This window comes from Lichenostomus cassidix, unplaced genomic scaffold (genome assembly GCF_008360975.1).
Source record: "Lichenostomus cassidix isolate B80296 unplaced genomic scaffold, HeHo_3.0 HiC_scaffold_33, whole genome shotgun sequence".
NCBI classification, from domain to species: domain Eukaryota; kingdom Metazoa; phylum Chordata; class Aves; order Passeriformes; family Meliphagidae; genus Lichenostomus; species Lichenostomus cassidix.
Window position 1 is genome coordinate 3912392 of NW_028147632.1, and position 15372 is coordinate 3927763.

The following is a 15372-nucleotide window of genomic DNA, read 5'->3' on the forward strand; positions in this document are numbered from 1 at the left end:
AAATGGCCTCAGCCTGCTGACCACACCCCCACTGACCACACCCAACTGATCATCCCCACTGTCACTCCAACTGACCACACCCCATTGACCACACCCAAAATGACCCAATGACCACACCTCACAATGACATAACCTTACAATGATGTCACCCCAAATGACCACACCCAAGTGACCACAGCCACAATAACATCACCCCACAATGACCACACCCACAATGACCACACCCACAATGACCACACCCACAATGACCACACCCAACTGCTCCGATCCCACAAGGACCACACCCCACAATGACCACACCCACAATGACATCACCCCACAATGACCTCACCCACAATGACCACACCCACAATGACCACACCCACAATGACCACACCCAACACCACCATTGCTCCACCACCTTTTATTATTCCTAGTTGGACCTTCCCCTTCAGCCCCTCCCCTGTGACCCCTGCTGGTCACTCTGCTGGTCACTGTGGTCACTCCACTGGTCACTCCGGTCACTCTGGTCACTCTGGTGGTCACTCCCGGGGTCGATGCACCATCACCTCCCCCAGGGCCTCCAGCACCTCCCGTTTGTAGTCGTCGAAGTCGCCGTCGATTTGGCTCAAGCCTTGCTCCTCCACCACCCACAGCTGGCAGTTGGTCTCGGTGATCAGCCTGGCGTCGTGGCTGACCACGATGACCGCTGGGTGACCGCAATGACATCACAGTGACCTCACAATGATGTCACAGCCAGGCCACGCCCACCCTGCCACGCCCAGCCTCACCTCCTTTGTACTCGTTGATGGCGTCGGCCAGAGCGTCGATGGATTCGATGTCCAGGTTGTTGGTTGGCTCGTCCTGGGAGAGGTCAGGGGGTCAGGTGGGTGTGGTCACACCTGGGGGTGACCTTTCCAGAATGGCCGCGCCCCTCCCAGACTGACCACGCCCCCAAAACCACACCCACAATCCCTGACCACACCCAGGCCACACCCAGGCTGTAACCAGGATAAGGCCAAGGGGTCAAAGGGTCACTCAGGTGTGGTCACACCTGGCCAGGCCCCACCCCAGGACTGGCCACGCCCCTCCCAGCCAGGCCACGCCCCTCACCAGGATGAGGACATCAGGTTCTCTGCAGGACAATTCGGCAAACACAACTCGAGCTTTCTGCCCACCTGTGGGAAATGGGTGTGGTTAGCCACGCCCACACCCAGGCCACGCCCTCCAGAACATAGCCACGCCCTCCCAGGTGCTCGTCACGCCCACAGATGGAAACCAGACAGTAGCCATGCCCTCTAGGTTGAAGCCACGCCCACACAGGTGCTTGCCACACCCACCCAAGACAATTGCCAGTCCCTAGACACTGGCCACGCCCCTTCCGGCACTGGCCACACCCTCTCAGGTGCTTGCCACACCCTCTAGCTCACAGCCACGCCCTCCCACGTGGAAACTACATCCTCCCTGCTATGTGCCACACTTTCCCAGATGGTAGCCACACCCCCTACACATTAACCACACACCTCCAGGTGACACCCCCACCTCATGAAGCCCCGCCCACCTGAGGTCACACCCACCTGATAATTTGGCAATCGCCAAGGTGTGGGCATGGCTGTGACTCTAACCCCACCCCCCAGGCCCTAAGCCCCACCCACCTGACAATTTGGTTATATGCAGGGTGTGGGCGTGGCTGTGACTAACCCCACCCACCCGAGGCCACACCCACCCGATAATTTGGCAATCTGCAGGGTGTGGGCGTGTCCCTCCAGGCCAAATCTCCCCAGACACCTCCTGGCGTCCTGGTGCGCGAGGTTGAAGTTCCTCTGCAGGAATTCTGCCGCCGTTTCCTCCAATCGCAGCTGCTCTGCTGCTTGCTGGTTGAAGAACCCGATTTTCTGGGGGCGGGGCCAAGGGAAAGGGGCGTGGTTAGTCATGGCCACACCCATGGCCACACCCATTACACTCTGTAGGTTAACCAGCCTGATTTTTCTGGGGGCGGGGCCAAAAGGGGGTGTGGTTAGTGATTGACACACTCATTACACCTTGTTTGTTAAAGACCCCATCTTTCTGTGGGAGGGGCCAATGGGAAAGGGGCGTGGCCAGCGAGGGACACACCCATTACAGTGTGTTGGTTAAAGAACCCCAACTTCTGCAGGGGGTGGGGCCAGAGGGAAAGGGGTGTGGTCAGAAATGGACACACCCACCATGCCTTGTTAGGTAAGACCCTCCAGGTCTACAAGAGGCGTGGCCAGAGGGGGCGTGGTCAGTGATGGACACACCCACTGACACACCCAGTTGGCTAGAGTCCCACTTTGTGTGGGCGTGGCCAAAATGGGTGTGGTCAGGCATGACCACACCCACTCTAGATGATGCAATAACTCCACCCTCTGCAGGGAGAGGAGCCAATTCAGGCCACACCCACCCAAGCCCCGCCCCACCCCCAAGCCCCACCCCCTCACCAGGCGGTGGTTTCGCCTCATCTGCCCTCGGAGCTGCGGAGAAATCGGGGAGAAAAAGAGTTAAAATGCCTCATTTTTAGGAATTTCCCACCATTTTTGGGCCCTCTTCAATTTTTAGGGGTTTCTTCCATTTTTGGGAGTTTCTCTCCTCTCATTTTTTTGGATTTTCCTTCCGTTTTTGAGGAGTTTTCCCTCCCAGCTTTTTGCAATTTCTCCCTGGATTTAGTATTTTTATCCCCCCCATTTTAGGGGATTTTCCCACCCAATTCTTGGGATTTTTTCCCCTCCAATTTTTGGAATTTCCTCCCCTCATTTTAGGGCATTTCCCCCCTATTTTTGGGATTTTCTCCTCCCCATTTTTTTGCATTTCTTCCCCCCATTTTTGGCTTTTTTCCCCCCAACGTTATTTTAATATTTTCCCCCCCATTTCTGGGGTCCCTCTTCCCATTTCCAGTGTCCCCAATCCCATTTTTTGGGGTTTTTTTCCCCATTTTCGAGGTCCCTACCGGTGTCAAAGCTCCGGTGAGCAGCTGCAGCAAAGTGCTCTTGCCGACCCCATTGGGGCCCACGATGCAAACTGGGAATTTTGGGGAGGAAATTTGGGAATCCTGAATTAGGGCAGAAACCCCCAGGACCCCCCGTGGGATTTTTGGGGATCCCAGGGGGTTTTTGGGGGGATTTCAGAGGTTTTTTGGGGATTTTTTTGGATTTTTGGGGATTCCAGGGGGTTTTTGGGGATTTTTTTGGGATTTTTTTGGGATTTTTGGGGATTTTTTTGGGATTTTTGGGGATGCCAGGGTTTTTTTGGGGGGGATTTCAGGGTTTTTTTGGGGATTTTTTCGGGATTTTTGGGGATTCTCACCTCGGGATTCCATGTCGATCCCAAAATCCAAATTCTTGAAAAGAAGCTCTTGGCCCTCATAGCCAAAATCTACACCTGAGATTTGGGGAGAAATCAGGGATTTTTTGGGGGGAAAAAGAGACCAAAATCCATCCTGGGAGCCCAAAATTCATCCTAGAGGTTTTCCCATCCCTCAAAATCCCGAAAATCCTTCCCAAATCCCAGAAAATCCTCCTTTAACCCCAATTTTGTGCCCCCAAACCCCCAGATTTCCCCCCAAATTTTCACCCCCAGACTCCCAAATTTCACCCTCAAACCCCCAAAATGCCCCAAATTTCCCTCCAAACCCCCATATTTCCCTCCCAAACCCCAAAAATTCCCCAAAATTCCCCCAAATGCCCAAGTATTCCCCCAAACACCCAAAATTCTCCCAAATTTTCCCCCAACCCCCAAATTTCCAAAATCTCAAACTTTCTCTCCCAAACAGCAAAAATTTCTCCCCAAATCCCCGAAATTCCAAACCCCAAATTGTCCCCCAAAATTCCCAATTTCCCTCTAAACCCCTACCCCCTTTTAACCCAAATCACAGATTTCAAACCCCCAAATTCCCCAAACCCCAAAACTCCCCAAACCTTTGAATTTTCCCCCAAACCCTCAGATTTCAACCCCAAATTCCCACAATTCCCCATTTTTCACCCCCAAATCCCCAAATTTCCCCTCAAACCCCCAAAATCCCCCCAAAACTCCCCAAATTTTCCCCCAAAATTACCGTGGAGGCCGAGGATGGGGGGGCTGAGGGGAGGAGGGTTGGGGAAGGTGAATTTCACTGTATATTCTCGAGGTTTCCTGAGCAGCTCAGGAGCTTCAGCTGAACTTTCATCCGGAGCTCGACGGCGACACTTCTGCTGCTTCCTGGTCAGAGCTTCCTTCGTCTGCTTCTCCTGAAATTTTCGGGGGTTTTTGGGGATTTTTTAGGAATTTTTTAGGAATTTTTGTGGGAATTTTTGGGCATTTTTGGGGAATTTTTAGGAATTTTTGGGGGATTTTTGTGGGCATTTTTTTCTTGATTTTGGAGAAATTTTCGGGAAATTTTGTGAGATTTTTATGGGAATTTCTTGAGAATTTTAAGAGGATTTTTTGGGAAGAATTTTAAGAGGAATTTTGGGGGGGATTTTGCAGGAATTTAGTGAGGATTTAGGGAAATTTTGTAGGATTTTGTGGGGACTTTGTGAGAATTTTGGGGGAATTTTGAGCAAATTTTGTGGGAATTTCATGAGAATTTTGGAGGAATTCTGGAGGAATTTTTGGGGCAACATTGTGGGACCCAAATCCCTGGGATTTTTGCACTCAGATTCCTGAGATTTTTGGATCTAAATCCCATGATTTTCAGGTTGAAATCTCTGCAATTTTTGGACTCAAATCCCAGGATTTTTGGGCTGAAATCCCTGCAGTTTTGAGGCTGAAATCCCAGGATTTTGGGGCTTAAATCCCAGGATTTTGGGGCTCAAATCTCAGAAATTTTTTTGGGTCAATTTCAGGCTCAAATCCCAGAGTTTTTTCGGGTCAAATCCCATGAATTTTGGGCTGAAATCCCAGGATTTTGGGGAATTCCTCACCGCCTGCTTGGTGGATTTCCCTCCAGCTTTGAGATCTCGAAGTTTCTTCTCCTGTTTCTCAAATTGCTTCATGAGTTCCTTTTGCTTCTGCTGGTACATCTTCTTGAAAGTCACTGAAATCCAAAAATTTGGGGAATTTTGGGAATTCCAGATCAGTGTTTTCCCATTTTTTCCCATTCTCGCCGTTTTTCCACCCAAAATTTCCCAGAATTCCGGGATTTTTCACTGTAATTCCCAAGGTTTTCTCCCAGTTTTCCCCTCACTCCTCATTTTCCCATTCTACTCTCATTTTCATTACAATTCCCATTTCAAATTTTTCTCCATTTCTTCCCAATTTTTCACCAATTTTCATTCCCAATTTCTCCCCAATTTTTCTCCATTTTTTCCCCAGTTTTTCCCCAAATTTCCATTCCAAATTTCTTCCAATTTTTCTCCCTTTCTTTCCATTTTTCCCCAATTCCCATTCCAAATTTCCACCCATTTCCCCCCCTTTTTCTCATTTTTTCCCTGTTTTTCCCAGGTTTTTTCCCCATTTTTGCCATTTTTCCCCACTTTTTCCCCATTTTTTCCCATTTTCACCATTCCTGGATTTCCCTGGAATCCTCACTGTAATTCCCACATCAGCAGTGCAGCCATTGCCAATCCAGACCACAAAGCCCCATTTTTGGCAGTTTTTCCCATTTTTCCCCATTTTTTCCCCATTTTTTTCCTCGATTTTCCCATTTTTTTTCCGTTTTTTCCCATTCTTGCCATTTTTCCGCCCAGAATTCCCTGAATTCCCTGGAATTCTCACTGTAATTGCCCCGATAGTAGTGCAGCCGCTGGGAATCCAGGTGGATGATGTCAGTGCAAACGTCATCCAGGAATCCTTGGTCGTGGGAAACAACCAGGAGAGTTTTCTTCCAGCTCTGCAGGTAACTGGAAATGGGGGAAAAAATGGGGATTTTGGGGAAAATGGGCATTTTGGGGAAGTGGGGATTTGGGAAAAAAATTGGGGGGAAAATGGGGATTTGGGGGAAAATGGAGTTTGGGGAAAAAGGGGAATTTGGGGAAAGAAATTGGGGGAAATGTGGATTTGAGGGGAAATGGGGATTTGGGGGAAAATGGGAATTTTGGGGAAATGGGGATTTGGGGGAAAAAACAAGAATTTGGGGGAAAAGCCACAATTTAAGGGGTGGAAGGGATTTCTGAATGACCCAAAGCCCATGTTTTCCACCTTCCCAAAAATTAAAAAAAAATTCCTAAAAATAAAATAAATTCCCAAAAATTGTAAAAAAAATCCCAAAAATTCCCAGAAAATTCCCACACACCCCAAACACCCCAAAATCCCTGAAAATTGCCCCAAAATTTCCCGAAATGCCTCACTTGTTGAGCCAGATGACAGCGTTGAGGTCCAGGTGATTGGTGGGTTCATCCAGCATGAGCAGCGTTGGCTCCAGGAACAGAGCCCTGGGGGGGGAAACACCTGGATACACCTGGATACACCTGGGGAACACCTGGGGACACCTGGGGACACCTGGGATATACCTGGGGACACCTGGGATATCTGGGATAGACCTGGATACACCTGGGGAACACCTGAGATACACCTGGGGACAGCTGGATACACCTGAGATACAGTTGGGGACATCTGGGATACACCTGGATACACCTGGGGAACACTTGGAAACACCTGGGGAACACCTGGGATATCTGGGATAGACCTGGATACACCTGGATGTAGCTGGGGACACCTAGGGAACACCTGGGGAAATCTGGAAACAGCTGGAACACACCTGGGGACACCTGGGATACACCTGGATACACCTGGGATATACCTGGGCAACATCTGGGGACACCTGGGGACATCTGGGATACACCTGGATACACCTGGATATAACTAGGGACACCTGGGGAACATCTGGATACACCTGGGATAGACCTGAGATATATCTGGGGACACCTGGGATACACCTGGGGAACACCTGGGAGGTGCCACACCCACACCTGGCCACACCCACACCTGGCCACGCCCCTGCCCCACCCTCACCTGGCCAAGGACACTTTCACTCTCCACTCCTCCAACTTCCAGCTTGAGCTGTTCTGCATTTCCAGGTGAATCCCAACCACACCCATGGTCACACCCTCACCTGGAGCTCACCTGAGCTTCACCTGTACTCACCTGGCCAGGGAAACTCTCATCCTCCACCCTCCGGAGAACTTCCGCGTTGCTCTGTTCTGCATTTCCGGCGTGAATCCCAAACCTGCCAGGATCCTCCTGGCTTTGGCTTCGGCTGCTGCTGCGCCGATGGCGCGGAGCTCCTCGTACACCTGCGCAGGTGAGGGGGCAGGTGTGCCCAGGTGTGCCCCAGGTGTGCCCAGGTGTGCCCCAGGTGTGCCCCAGGTGTGCCCAGGTGTGCCAAGGTGTATCTCAGGTGTGTCAAGGTGTATCTCAGGTGTCTCAGGTGTGTCAAGGTGTATCTCAGGTGTGTCCCCAGGTGTATCCCAGGTGTCCCCAAGTGTATCCCAGGTGTGCCCCAGGTGTGCCCAGATGTATCCCAGGTATCCCCAAGAGTATCCAGGTATATCCCCAGTGTGCCCAGGTGTATCCCAGGTGTATCCCAGGTAGGTCTCTCAGGTGTGCCCAGGTTTGCTCAGGTGTGCCCAGGTGTATCCCAGGTGTGCCCAGGTGTATCCCAGGTGCCCAGCTGTATCCCAGGTGTGTCCAGGTGTATTTTAGTGCCCCCCAGGTGTATCCCAGTCCCTCCAGATGTGTTTTACTTCCCCCCATGTGTATCCCAGGTGTGCCCAGGTGTCCCCCAGGTGTGCCCAGCTACCTTCTCCAGCTGTTCAGCAGCTGCATCATCCCCGCCCTCGATCAGCCCCTGCAGCCGTCGCTCCTCATCCAGCAGCCGCAGGCGTTTGGTGTCGGCTTTGAGCACGGCCTGGACGGCAGGTGTGTCATCGGCCACCACCTCTGGGGACAGGTAAGGCACAGGTGAGTCACAGGTGTGTCATTGATAACCCCCAGGTGTGTCACAGGTAACCCCTAGGTGTGGTACAGGTAGCTTTGAGCACGGCCTGGACGGCAGGTGTGTCATCAGCCACCACCTCTGGGGACAGGTAAGGGACAGGTGAGACAGGTAAATACACGGGTGAGTCATGGGTAACCCCTAGGTGTGTCACAGGTAGCTCTGAACAGCAGGTGTGTCATCAGCTGCCACCTCTGTGTACAGGTAAAACAAGTAAATACACAGATGTGTTACAGGTGTGTCATTGATAACCCCCAGGTGTGTCACAGGTGTATCTCAGATGCCATCCAGGTGTGCCCAAGTGTGTTCAAGTCTATCTCAGGTGTGCCTAGGTGTGTCCCAGGTGTCTCCAGGTGTATCTCAAGTGCCCCAAGGTATGTTCAGGTATATCTCAGGTTCCCCCAGGTGTGCCGAGGCGCACCAAGGTGTGTTCAGGTGTATCCCAGGTGTCCCCAGGTGTATCCCAGGTGTCCCCAGGTGTGTCCAAGTGTGCCCAGGTGCATCCCAGGTGCCATTCAGGTGTGCCCAGGTGTATCTCAAATGCCCCCAGGTGTATCTCAGGTGTATCCCAGGTGTATCCCAGGTGCCCCCAGGTGTGTTCAGGTGTATCCCACGTGTATCTCAAATGTCTCCAGGTGTGTTCAGGTCTATCTCAGGTGTGTTCAGGTGTATCTCAGGTGTCCCAGGTGAGCTCACCTTGCTCACACAGCAGCACATCAATATTGGGTGGGATGCTCAGCGCTCTGTTCGCGATGTGCTTCAGCAGCGTCGTCTTCCCTTTCCTGCCCAAAAAACCCAGAATTTACCCCAAAATTAACCCCAAACTCCAGAGCTCCCAACCCCCGGGAATGCCAGGAATTGCAGGAATCCCAAAATTCCAGGATTTGGCCCCAGCAATCCCAAAAAGCTGCGATTTGGACCCAGAATGGAATCCCAGGAACCTCAAAATTCCAGGATTTGGCCCCAGAAATCCCAAAATTTGGGGATTTGGCCCCAGAAGTCCTAAAACTGGGGGATTTGACCCCAGAAGGGAATCCTGAGAACCCCGAAACATTGGGATTTGGCCCCAGAAATCCCAAAATTTGGTGATTTTGCCCTAGAAATCCCAAAATTTGGGGGATTTGACCCCAGAATGGAATCCCGGGAATCCCAGAATATTGGGATTTGGCCCCAGAAATCCCAAAACTGGGAGATTTTGCCCCAAAACTGCTCACCCGTTGGGCCCCACGAGGCCATAGCGCCGCCCAGCCACGATGTAGAGATCGGCGTTGACGTAGAGCTCCTTCCCATGAGCAGAAATGCTGAATTTTTCCAGCTGAAAAAGAGGGAAAAACGGGAAAAATGGGGTTTTTTTGGGGTCCCAAAGCAGATTTTGGGATTCCTGAAGCAGATTTGGGTTCCCAAAGCACATACTGGGGTTCTTAAAGGGGATTTTGAGGCTCCTGAAGCAGATTTTGGGATTCCCAAAGCAAATTTTGGGATTCCTGAAGTGGACTTGGAAGTTCTCAAAGCAAATTTTGGGGTTTTTATTGCGGATTTTGGGGGGGTTTGGGGTCCCCGAAGCAGACTGGGGGGTCCCAAAGGGGATTTTAGGATTCCCAAAGTGGATTTTAGGGTTCCCAAAGCAGATTTTGGGGTCCCCGGGAAGGACTTTGAGGTTTTTACGGCAATTCTGCAGTCCTTGAATTGGATTTTTAGGGCTTCCAGGGCGAATTATGCAATTTTCTGGGGCTTTGCAGGAGGATTTCTTGGGTTTTTAGGGTTCCTGAAGCAGATTTTGGGGTTCCCAAAGGTGATTTTGGGGGATTCTGTGGTCGCCGAGGCAGATTTTGGGGATACCAAAGGGGTTTTTGGGGTTTCTGAAGCAGATTTTAGGGTTCCCAAAGGGGTTTTTGGGGCTCCTGAAGCAAATTTTGGGGTTCCCAAAGGTGATTTTGGGGTCCCTGAAGCAGATTTTGGGGATCCCAAAGGGGTTTTTGGGGTTTCTGAAGCAGATTTTGGGGTCCCCAGGGGATTTTGGGGCTCACCTTGATGTCGGAGGCGTTCTCCAGCATGGCCTGGCGCGAGGACAGCTCAGCCTGGGACACGGCGAAGTCGCTGTCCCCCGAGGCTGCCGCGGCTCTCAGCGACGCCACCTGGCGCTCGTACTCCGCCTGGGCGGGGCAGGGGGGGCGTGGTCAGCAATGGACACGCCCACAGCGAGGCCACGCCCCCGTTAAACCACACCCGTTTTGGGAAACAACATGCAGGGCTAAGCCACACCCACTATGCCAAACCACACCCCACTAAGCCACACCCACATCATTAAGTCACAGCCCAGAAAAAGCCACACCTACTAGTCAAAGCCACACCCCCTTAAGCCACACCCACCCAGTTAAGCCACATTATACATTAAGCCACACCCACCCCACCCAGCCACACCCCTTTAAGCCACGCCCACATCATGAAAACATATATGCTCATTAGACCACGCCCACTAGTCTCAGCCACACCCCATTAAGCCACGCCCAGAATCAGCCACACCTGTTAAACCACACCCACATCATTAAAACAAGTCCCGTATTAAGCCACACCCACTATTCCCAGCCACACCCCACAAAGCCACACCCATTATCAGGCCACACCCACAAACCACACCCATAAAACCACGCCCCCTCACCTGCTTCTTCAGCTTTTTCTTCTCCTTCTTGCTGACTCGAGCGTCAGGCCCCGCCCTCGGCCCCGCCCCCTCCTCCTCCTCCTGTGGGAAAACCCAAAAATAGCCTCAGGGATCCCAAAAATAGCTTCAGGGATCCCAAAAATAGCCTTAGGGAGCCCAAAAATATCATCAGGGATCCCAAAATTACCCCTGAATACCCACAGGAACCCCAAAAATGTCTTCAGGGATCCCAAAAATAACCTCAGGAATCCCAAAAATATCTTCAGGGATCCCAAAAATGGCCTCAAGGATCCCAAAAATGGCCTCAAGGATCCCAAAAATAGCCTCAAGGATCCCAAAATTACCCCTAAATACCCACAGGAACCCCAAAATATCCTCAGGGATCCCAAAAATGTCTTCAGGGACCCTAAAAATAGCCTCAGGGATCCCAAAAATATCCTCAGGGATTCCAAAAATATTCTCAGGGATCCCAAAATTACCCCAAAAATACACCCAGAGAGCTCATAATATCCTCAGTGAGCCCAAAATACAACCAGGAACTCCAAAATTACCCCTAAATACCCTCAGGGAACCCAAAATACCCTCAGGGAGCCCAAAAATATCCCCAGGAACCCCAAAAATAACCCTGAAAAACCTTCAGGGACCCCAAAACACATTAAGGGACCCCAAATCCAACCCCAAACTCACATTGTCACTTCCTTTCCGGGTCTTTTCCTCTTCCTCCTCATCTTCCTCTTCCTCATCCCTCAGAGCTCCAAATTTGTTCTGTCACAGAATGGGGGAAAAATCCCAAATTTCAGGGTTTTAAGCAGAAAAAAAATCCCATAAAAGAATCCCAAAAAACCCCAAAAATAAAAAAAACCCAACCAAGTTTTAGGGTTTCAAGCCCCTTAAAAAAAAGCCCTAAAAACCCCAAAAATCAAAGAAAAATCCCAAATTTTCCCCCCTTTACCTTCCTGTTCTTAGCCTCCTCAGAGCCTTCAGCCTCATCCTCGCTGAGGGATTTGCCCTGAGCATTTTGAGGACAAAAACAACAAAATTTGGAATATTTCAGGATTCCCCCTAGATCTGGGATCCTCAAAAGTGGGGAAAAAAAACCCCAAAAATGAGGAAAATCCCCAAATCCTTCACCTGTTTCTTCCCTTTGGGTTTTTCATTTTTGCCTTTCTTCTTTTTCTTCTCAGCCTCTTCTTCCTCCTGTTGGGAATTCCCAAAATTTTGGGGTTTTTTCCCAAGGATTTTGGGGTTTCCTTCAGGAATTTGGGGTTTCTTTCAGGATTTTGAGGTTTTTCTCCAAAATTTTTGGGTTTTTTCCCCACGAATTTTACTTTTTTTTTTCCCCAAAGATTTTGCATTTTGTCTCAAGGGATTTTGGGATTTTTTTCAAAGGATTTTGGGACTTTTTTTCCAGGAATTTTGGGTGTTTTTTCCCAAAGATTTTAGGGTTTTTCCCACAGATTTTGGGAAGTTTTAACCCCACCTTGTTGCTTTTCCCCTTGGGGATCTTTTTATTCTTTTCCTTCTCCTTTTCTTCCTCTTCCTCCTCTTCTTCCTCACTCTGCTCCTGGCTCAGCGCAGCAAAGACATTCCCACCCTAAAAAAGGAAAAAAAACCCAAAATATCCAATATTTCCTCAAATTCCAGTTCCTCACAGCTTTAACACCCACCAAATACCCTAAAATTTGGGGAATTATTGCATTTTCTCCCATTTTTGGCAAAGTTTTCCTTCCAAATTCCCTCCACATTTTGGGGTTTTCCCTCCTATTTTCGGGTTTTTCCTCTGTTTTGAGATCTTCCTCTCCTATTTTGGTATTTTCCTCTCATTCTGGGGTTCCTTCTCTGCATTTTGGGGTTTTTTTTTTCTCATTTCCAATCTCTTTTCCCACCAGTTTTGGTTTCTTTCCCAAATTTTGTGTCTGTCTCTCACATTTTGGGTTCCTCTCCCTCTATTTCAGAATCTTTCCCTATTTTTAGACTTCTTTATTTTAACATATTTTCCTTATTTTTGGGAATCTTCCCCCTTATTTTAGGGGTTTTTTTTCTTTAAATTGGAGTCTTTGTCTCCTATTTCAGTTCCATTTCTATTTATTTCAAAACTTTCCCTCCCCATTTTGAAATCCTTTTCTTATTTTAGGACTTTCCTTACTTTAGCACTTTTTCCATTTGATTTTAAGTTAATTCTTCATAATTTAGAATATTTTCCCTTCATTTTGGACTCCTCTCCCCCTATTTCAAAGCCCCCCACCCAAATTTCAGGGTCCCTCCCCCTCATATTGAAACCCTTCCCACATTTTGGGTTTTTTTTCCCAAATTTCCCATTTCCCACCCCAAATTTTAATTTTTCCTCTCCCTCACCTTCCTCCTCCTCCCTCCTTTCCTCGCCGCCGGAGCTGTGGGAACAATCTGGGGTCACCAAGGGGTCAAAATCCCCCCCAGGACCCCAAAATTCCCTCCCAGACCTTCCTCCTCCTCCTCCTCGGAATCCGCAGCAACCAATGCCTGCAGCCGCCGGCTAAGCTCCTCCTCTTCCGGCTCAGGCTCCGCCCCCTTGGCCCTCCGCCCTTCCTTCCGCCGCTCGCGCTTCCGCCGGGAGGCCTGAGGGGTTAATTAACTTCTAATTAGCGTTAATTGGCCCTTAATTAGTGCCTTGATTAGCTCCCCTGGGACTTGGATTCATGGAGGGTTTGGCTCTGCCCGCTCTGGCCACGCCCACTTTAGCTCCTCCCATTAGGCACCACCCATTTAGGCCACTCCCCCTCTGCCACACCCTTTTGGTGTCTCTAAGCCACACCCCTTTAGGCCCCTCCCCCTTCTGCCACACCCCCTTAAGCCCCTCCCCTCACCACCAGAAACCAGGCTCTCCCCTCCTGGCCACACCCACTTAAGCTCCTCCCCTTCCCGCCACACCCCTTTAAGCCCCGCCCACTCCCGGCCCATTAGCTCCACCCACTTTTCCCTGCCACACACTTTAGCCTTTAAGCCCCACCCATTAAATCCTCTCCTACACTGGCCACACCCCTTTAAGCCCCACCCCTAATTCCACACCCATTAAGCTCCTCCCCTTAAGCCACACCCCTTTAAGCCCCACCCACTCACTGCCCATTAGCTCCACCCACTTTCTCCCTGCCCCACCCCTTTAAGCCCCACCCAGTCAATCCCCTCCTATTCTGGCCACACCCCTTTAAGCCCCGCCTCTTTTCAATGCCAATCACTTTCTGCTCCTCCCCTTTTAACATGTAACTCCTCCCCATTTAGCCCCTCCCTTTTAGGCCACGCCCCCTTTTAGCTCCTCCCATTCTATTTGTTAATCCCTTCCCTTAATCCCCACCCTCTTTAGCCCCTCCCCCTTTAGCCACACCCTTTTAAGCCCCTCCCCTCACAAGCCCCGCCCCTAATTAACGCTAATTAACCCTAATTAACCTGAGGTTGGGGAGGTCCCTCCTTCTCAGGGCTCTGGGGTTGCTCAGCCGGCGTCGCCTTCTCCTCCTCGGCCAATTCCTCGAAAAACTGAGGGGAAATTTGGGAATTTTGGGATTTTTGGGATTTTGGGAAGGGCAGGGGATTTGGGGAAGGTCAAAAGTCAAAGGTCACTCACGGATTTTTTGCTCCTCCGGTCCTTCTTGCCCTTCTTGACCGGAGTGTCTGAGGGGGAAAAGGGTCTGGGGTGTCCCAAAATCCAAGGATTTAGGGGAAAAATCCCTTCCCGGAATTTGGGGTTTGCTCTTTAGTGCAGGCCGGGGTACAAAAAGGGGGATTGTCCCAAAAAAGGGGGATTTTTGACCAAAAAAAAGGGGGATTTTTGACAAAAAAAGGGGGATTTTTGACAAAAAAGGGGGATTTTTGACAAAAAAAAGGGATTTCCCCTCATAAAAAGAGGGATTCTCCACAGAAAAAGGAGAATTTCCCCTCATAGAAAGGGGAATTTTCCACAAAAAAAGGGGGAATTTCCCTCATGGAAAGAGGGGATTCTCTGCCAAAAAAAGGGAGATTTCCCCTCACAGAAAGGGAGAATTCTCCACAGAAAGAAGAGAATTTTTCCATCAGAGAAAAGAGGGATTTCCCCTCACAGAAAGTGGGGATTCACTACCAAAAAAAGGGAGATTTCCCTTCATGGAAAGGAAGGATTTTCCACAGAAAAAGAGGGATTTCCCCTCATGGAAAAGAAGGATTCTCCACAGAAAAAGAAGGAATTTCCCCTCACAGAGAAAGGAGTTCACAGAAAAGGAGGATTTCCCCTCATGGAAAGGAAAGATTCTCCACAGAAAAATGAGGATTTCCCCTCACGGAAAGTGGGGATTCTCCACAGAAAAAGAGGAATTTCCCCTCACGGAAAGGGGTCGAACCCTCCTCCCCCTCATTTCCCAGGGGGTCCTGGAGGTCTCATCTCGAGGGCTTCCCCCTATTCCCGACCCAATCCCGGTGATCCTGAGGGATTCCCATCCCGGGATTTCCCCGCTTCCCGCTCCCCGAAATCCCGGGAATCCTGAGGGGATCCTGAGGGGATCCTGAGGGGATCCTGAGGGGATCCTGAGGGGATCCCAATCCCGGACTTTCCCCCAATCCCGAGGGTCCCATCCCGGGGGTCTCCCCTCAGTCCCGGGGGTCTCATCCCGGCGGTCCCATCCCGGATTTCCCCCAAATTCCCGGTTTTCCCCTCCATCCCGGGGGTCTCACCCTCCTCGCCCCCCTTCCATTCCTCCTGCTTGGCCCCCGCCTGCCGCGCTCCCTTCGGCATGGCCTGGCACCGCGCACTGCGCATGCGCACCCACCGCGGCCCCGCGCCGCTTCCGGGCAGCACCGCCGCTCC

General features: G+C 50.6%; 1 protein-coding gene across 2 annotated transcripts; it reads right to left on the reverse strand.

Moving 5' to 3' along the window:
- Window positions 1-388: 388 nt before the first annotated feature.
- ABCF1 (ATP binding cassette subfamily F member 1) lies at window positions 389-15359 on the reverse strand. 2 transcript variants are annotated; one of them, XM_085047207.1, is made up of 26 exons: window positions 15240-15359; window positions 14161-14207; window positions 13986-14072; window positions 13025-13160; window positions 12921-12955; window positions 12046-12159; window positions 11697-11762; window positions 11518-11574; window positions 11253-11330; window positions 10566-10646; window positions 9934-10059; window positions 9121-9221; window positions 8603-8688; window positions 7712-7851; window positions 7057-7205; window positions 6261-6344; window positions 5689-5813; window positions 4896-5008; window positions 4049-4220; window positions 3301-3375; window positions 2945-3015; window positions 2439-2471; window positions 1706-1874; window positions 1093-1157; window positions 771-843; window positions 389-688 (listed from the first exon to the last, which is right to left on the reverse strand). In XM_085047207.1, the coding sequence occupies exons 1-26, from the start codon at window positions 15322-15324 to the stop codon at window positions 522-524; spliced, it is 2535 nt and encodes an 844-aa protein (XP_084903333.1). In that variant the 5' UTR covers window positions 15325-15359; the 3' UTR covers window positions 389-521. The 2 variants fall into 2 exon arrangements, with proteins under 2 accessions (XP_084903333.1, XP_084903332.1); XM_085047206.1 differs by having other exon boundaries at window positions 11518-11583.
- Between the last annotated feature and the right edge of the window lie 13 nt (window positions 15360-15372).

Coding starts and splice junctions, on each gene's coding strand:
- ABCF1 (XM_085047206.1), bottom strand. CDS start 15,324: ATGCGCAGTGCGCGGTGCCAGGCCATGCCGAAGGGAGCGCGGCAGGCG. Junction 4,221..4,895: donor GGAAATCCACCAAGCAGGCG/GTGAGGAATTCC, acceptor CGAAAATTTCAG/GAGAAGCAGACGAAGGAAGC. Junction 1,875..2,438: donor TGAGGCGAAACCACCGCCTG/GTGAGGGGGTGG, acceptor CCCCGCCCCCAG/AAAATCGGGTTCTTCAACCA.